Below are 5,909 nucleotides of genomic sequence, written 5' to 3' on the forward strand. Positions count from 1 at the left end.
TGCGTAGGAGAGAAATGGGAAGAGCTCATCTGAAATGAGCCTACAGATGAGATCTTCATTAACAGAGAAAATCTACAACCCTAGGAAGAGTTTATTAATGTTTTCCTCACCTTGGTGCCAAGCAGGATTATCTATACAACTGGCAGATATTATTTCCTGCCCTCTCCCAGCTGGACTTTTATTGTCCTGGCATTCCTTGCTGTAGAAATGTCAGCCAAGCGCCCGGCAGCCGCAGCAAGCCTCCCAGGTATGTGCCTCAGCATCCCATGAAATAAAGGCACAGCTGCACTGGCCCGTCAGACCTGCGCTCTCTCTCATGAACTTTCCTTTTTCCAAAAGCAGCTCAGATGGCATTTCTAAAGCTCAGAAACAATTTATGCCTCAGGTACACTTACAAATTACCTGCACCGCGGCTCAAAGGCACAGGCATCTGTTTGCACAGCAAATGCACGGTCGGCCCTCAGCCCTTCATCTCCCGTGTCGGTCCCAAAACAGGGTGCTGAGGCAAGGCAGCATTTTCCTCCTCACCTGCTCCTGGGATCGCTGTAAATCTCAGCGTGATGCTCAGCCAGTCATAACCATGACTGTTTCTCCCCCAGTGCCGTATCCCTGTGGGAGGATCACAGCTCCTGAAGCGAAGAGCAAGCTCACCCGAGCCATCAACACCTTTGAGCACTGGAACATCACTGCTGATGACCAGGACGATGCTCATGACAAGGCGCTTGACAACATCACGGAAACCAGCACTGCCGCCACCACGAAAATCACACCGATAATTAAGACGGGCACCCGGGTTGTCGGTGGATCAGACAGCATGAGAGGCGAGGTGCCCTGGCAGGTACTGGCTATTTCTGCAGCTCTCCCGTAGCCCCAGCAAGCACCCTGTGCATTCATTTTCTTCTGAATGCAGGATCACCTTACTTCTACATACCCGAAGCCCACCTTTGAGGTTACTTTAGCAATAGGTCTCCAGTCTAACAGGAACACAGCTTCTTTCTGTACACAGTTTGATGCCACAGCAAAAAAACATGCCTTGTTGGGGGTCTACCCTGGCAAAAAAGCTAGAAGTCAGACTCACAACGGCTTTATCTGATGGGGCATAAGCGGTCTGGTTTTGAGCTATAGCAAGAGATTCCCCAGTAGTCCATGAATTTACCAAGATTAAGCCAAAGGCTGAGGGAGGGGAGCTTTGCAAGTCACAGCTTTGCAAGGAGCAATGCAGCTCATTATTGCCTCCATCGGTTTCAACAGATCCATGATAATTTATACCAATAAGGATGCGTCCTGTCGTGAACCAAATCCAGCTGCTCTTTCTTTATGCAACTTGAGATATCCTGGTCACTTCTACCTCACCATAAGTGACACCACAGTCAAGGGGGTGCTGCAGAGAAACCTCTGCCAACCCACTGCTCTGCAAACACTTTTGAATTGTTGTCAAAAGGAAAGTTAGCTCCCAGCTTGGATCTTTTTCAGTCATCTACTTCCCTTAAATTCTACTCCGGCTTCAGTGAGAGCAGAAATCTTGGTGGCTAAGAGTGCAAAATAATAAATCTAGATGAGGTTTTAGGAATAGCAAGTCTCTTTCTGCTGCAAGCTCTGGCACAGACCGACCCTGGTGACGTCAATGGAAGGTTGCCCCCACAGGGACGTAGACGCGCATTGACACAGGTCCCCCTGTCCCTCTGTGTCTGCTGAGGGAGCGCAGTAGTCAGCAGGGTGTGTGTAGAAGGGTCAGGAGCAGGCATCTGCCCTCCATTTCAGAGATAAAAAGGCCAGTCCTATGTCGGGGACGTACAGGGCCACCAGAAGCAGCAGCAGCAGGAGGTTTTTTGGGAGGTGGTGTTTTGTGCTGGAAAGGAAGAGGCTGTACCACTGCCCCAGCCACACAGAGCTTCCCAGCACAGCCTTTTGCGGGACAAACCCCAGGGGATGCTAGCACCCACCATGCATTCACAGAGAGTCAAGAATGGAACCAGAAAGTTAAATATGAGAAATCAGTGACCTCTTCGTTATAGACATTGAGCTCCTTAAAATGCAGCTGGCTCTGCCTAACGAGGCAACAAGTAAATGTTTGGAAAGTACAAGTCAGATAGACGGGGACGAGCCACATCATGTGAAAGGAACAAAATGGGTGAATTAGAAAGAGATCTCTTTTAAACATAATCCACTGAGTTAGCTGGTCAATTTAATTACAAGTTGTAGCATAAAGGATGTCTGGCTTGTGCCCTATAAGTGCCAAGGCAGTTAGATGCCCAGATGAAATGGGTAGTTAAGATTTTGTCACTAGTTAACTAGTTAAGATCTAGTCACTGAGGAAGCACTTTTAGGAGTTACAAGTGGAAGTGCTTGTATTTCAGATGCTCTGAGTTTTATGTTGGCAGCTGTCTGCCCTCAGAGCCTGGCAGCACAGGGAGGAGGAGCGCAACGGGGCACTAACAGTGTGCGGGGTGGTGCTGGCCACCCTCTGGGACACAGCGGGGGATGGAGGGGCAGGCAGTCCCCAAGGAGCAGCATCTCTGGGTCCGTACAACCTAACACAGCCTGTCCTATAGCCAAACAAAACCCTTGTGTCCCACTCTTCTTCCCCACTGAGTTATCCAAACCCACGGGTGTGATTTCCTTCCACTCCCACAGGTTTATCTGGTGGACAGCCAAGGTGTGGGCTTCTGCGGCGCGTCCATCATCAATGAGAAATGGGTGGTGACAGCAGCACACTGCCTGAACGCAGGCGATAACGTCACTGCTGTGGCAGGTGAGCACCTTGAGTGGCATTGGACCAGCGCAGGCAAGGGACGTGGGACAGGCACAAGGCACCGTGCAGACCCCTGGGACCCACGCCACCGCGATGGGCAGCGACGTGGCATGAGTTGCTTTAGGGCAATGAGGCCTCAGTTGCAGGGTGCAGCATTTCATCAGCCTGGTCTCTGTAGGTACCACCTTCAGTGGGGTCATGAGCCGGGTCTGGGCTTGATCCCAAAGCCACGGAGCTGCCAGACCATGCTGCAAAGAAAGCTCAACCTGACCGTGGGCAAGGTCACCTGAGCTGGTGAAGACCCCAGGCTGCTTAAAAGCCCAGTGGGATTCAGTCGAGATGCTGTTTCATGAGCTGGTGCAATGGGTTTTTATATCTGCTGGTCATGTAGGACCTCAGTAGGGATTTCTGCCCTTCTTGGGGTTATGCTAACTTTTCACACAACTCTCAAAGGACAGATTTATGTGGCTGGTGCAAGAGGGGCACCAGTAACCCAACTAGCTCCTTTAGCTCCTTGCAAGGAGAGGATGACTACTTTTGCTTCTAACTTCTTTAGAAGTAAATAGAATGTATGGATTGAAGTAGAGATATCAGGTTGGCGTGTGGGAAAGCGTGCTGCTGCAGCAGGGTCTCTGGGGAGTGCAGTAGGGACAGCGCGGCCAGACCGCACAGCAAGTGATGCTGCTACTTTACAAAACAAATGTATCTTTGCTCAAAAAACGATGTTTCCCCCTGACTCTTGATGCCCAGCTGTTGCAGACCGCCTGCTAGGCAGCCTGCTGATAAATCAGCGTGGGGCCTTGGCAAGTGTCACGGTGCCACGTCGCACAGCTGTGGCAGAATCAGCTTCCCCAAATTATTTGTTTCACCCCTGTATGGATACCTGGTACAGGAGGGTTACACTGGTAGGTGCAGGAGGGGACGTGGTTAGTAATCGCTGCAGGCAGCACTGAGAGGAGGCATGAGAGAATCCTGCTTTCTGTTTAAACACTGTGAAACGTATTAATGACAAAAATGACATCTACCTGAGCCTTGAAGCACAGAGTTTATCTCTACAGAAACAAGCTCATCAAGAGGGCTCCAGCTGCACCTTCATCCTCCACGTTAATGCAGCCAAGCTCCTGGGTGTGCCTGTCTGGACCCTGGAGACTGAGCACCATGGGGCTGGGCACCACCTGCCCATGGCTGGCAGGATGAGGCTCACAGCTTGCACACAGCATTTTTTGCTGTCTACTTTCAAACAGTTTTGCTTGAGAGCCCAGCACAAAGCCCAGTCTTGAACCTGCTAATGTGGGAAAGTACAAGATGCCTGATGCAAAAACCATCTCCCCCTAGAAAAGCATATTTCCACCTGGACAGAGGTTTTGCATTTGCTGCATCTGCATGCAAACTTCCTCTCCTCTCAAGCTCTCTCCTGCAGGTCACACCCCCCTCTATTTAGGGTACATTATCAACCAGGTCCCGTCACACTACCTTCACACCACTCTGCAGCACTGCGAGGTTTCCATGGCAGGATTTTGGACAGGTAGCACATCAAGAAAGCAAAACATGATTTTGTAGGGCTTCCAGGACTATTGGATCTGTGCCTGCACCACATACACTAAAGGGGCAACATCTGAGTCCTGCACATCCATTCATACGAACTGTTCAGCTTTGTACAGAGCATCCTAGGACATCCGAAAATTGCTAGCAGGGGGTGAAAGAAGCATTCCCCTCCCCTGTTCTTCTCTGCCTCTCCACTTTCATCCCTGAAGCATATTTCCAAGTCCCCAGCAATAGGAAGCAGCCGCAGTATAAGAAAAACCTTCTGAAAGTCTCCCCCACATCTGTCTTGCATTTACACTGTAGAAACACAGCCTGTGAAGAAGCTGACATTCACACTCTGCTGCAAAAAAAAAACCCTCACAGAGCACATCAGCAGCACCAGCCACCAAACCCACCTTCACCGGGCACCAGCGTTAACACAGAAAGCTGCCTCACCTCTCGCCAGGCTCCGCGCTGCTCCTCGCAGGCAGCCGCAGCAGACACAGGACAGGGCCAGGAGCGCTGCAGACAGTGTTCAGAGGAGATCGTATATTCTGGAGATTACAGCAAAGCACGTAGAAATACCGCAGCAGGGGTTAAACGCACTCTGAGCCTTTTGGGCTGTGAGAGAGCAAGCGGGAAAAGCCATCCTGCTCTGGAGCCCTCAGCACAGGCAGGAGAGGGAATTCGGCTATAGGCAGACCCAGATGCTGCCCATTTGCTGACCTGAGACCACAGAACCTTTTCCCTTCCCTCTACCTGTTACACAAGCCTGGAGGGGAGGTAACAGGCTGCCAGCAACTCAATCACAGAGCCTGAAGCTGCCGGCAGCTCCCTGCAATCGCCAGCAGCTGAGCCTCATATGGGCAGCAGGGACCTGGGGACACCTGTGAGAAGGGGGAGGTGGCATTTCGTAACTCACCGTGCCCCATTCTGCCCCATGGCCATGGGTTTGGAAAAGAGAAGGTCAGGTTTATTTTCACTAATAAATGATTTATTTTAAACAAAGATTTTTAATTCTAGAGGCTTTCCCCCCTTTAGTGCGAGGGCGACATCCCCTTGCATCTCTTTGAGGTTGCTAAATCCTGTCAACAGCTCCATTGCTACCAACCTCAGCAAAAGCATCTGCACCTTTAGCACTCGATCAGCTGGTGCATGCCCGGTGTCACATCTGGGGGTTCAACTCCTGCTGGCTGCCCGGACCAAGGAGGTGCTGCCTTGGGGGTACCCCTTTGACAAGGCGCAAGCAGCCATGCCGGTGCCAGGTTCAAAGCAGCCCCAGGGCTGGGGCGTGCAGCTCTCATCCCTTTGCAATCACCTGGCCAGGCTGGTAACGCAGCAGGGTGGCATCATATGGGCACGGTCACCACTCCAGCTATGGAGGGTCCTGCCCAAGCCACGCTTGTCTCCGCAGGTGAATACAACACCAACGAGGATGACAACACGGAGCAGCGGCGTAAAGTGGTGAAAATCCTTCCCCACCCCACGTATGATGCCACGATCAACAAGCACCACAACGATATTGCCCTCCTGGAGCTGGACCAGCCGCTCAGCTTCAACAGCTACGTCACCCCCATCTGCATCGGCAGCCGGGAGTTCACCAACGCCCTGCTGAAGCACGGCATAGGGACGG

The 5,909-nt window shown here is 51.7% G+C and overlaps 1 protein-coding gene across 1 annotated transcript in view; it reads left to right on the top strand.

Moving 5' to 3' along the window:
* Nucleotides 1-5,909, top strand: part of F9 (coagulation factor IX) — a 15,472-nt gene that overhangs the window by 9,223 nt on the left and 340 nt on the right. Inside the window, exons 6-8 of the mRNA XM_010083186.1 lie at nt 600-838; nt 2,635-2,752; nt 5,691-5,902. Coding sequence (XP_010081488.1) covers nt 600-838; nt 2,635-2,752; nt 5,691-5,902 — 569 coding nt within the window. The remainder of the gene's footprint in view (nt 1-599; nt 839-2,634; nt 2,753-5,690; nt 5,903-5,909) is intronic.

This window comes from Pterocles gutturalis, unplaced genomic scaffold (assembly GCF_000699245.1).
Source record: "Pterocles gutturalis isolate BGI_N339 unplaced genomic scaffold, ASM69924v1 scaffold22170, whole genome shotgun sequence".
NCBI lineage: Eukaryota > Metazoa > Chordata > Aves > Pterocliformes > Pteroclidae > Pterocles > Pterocles gutturalis.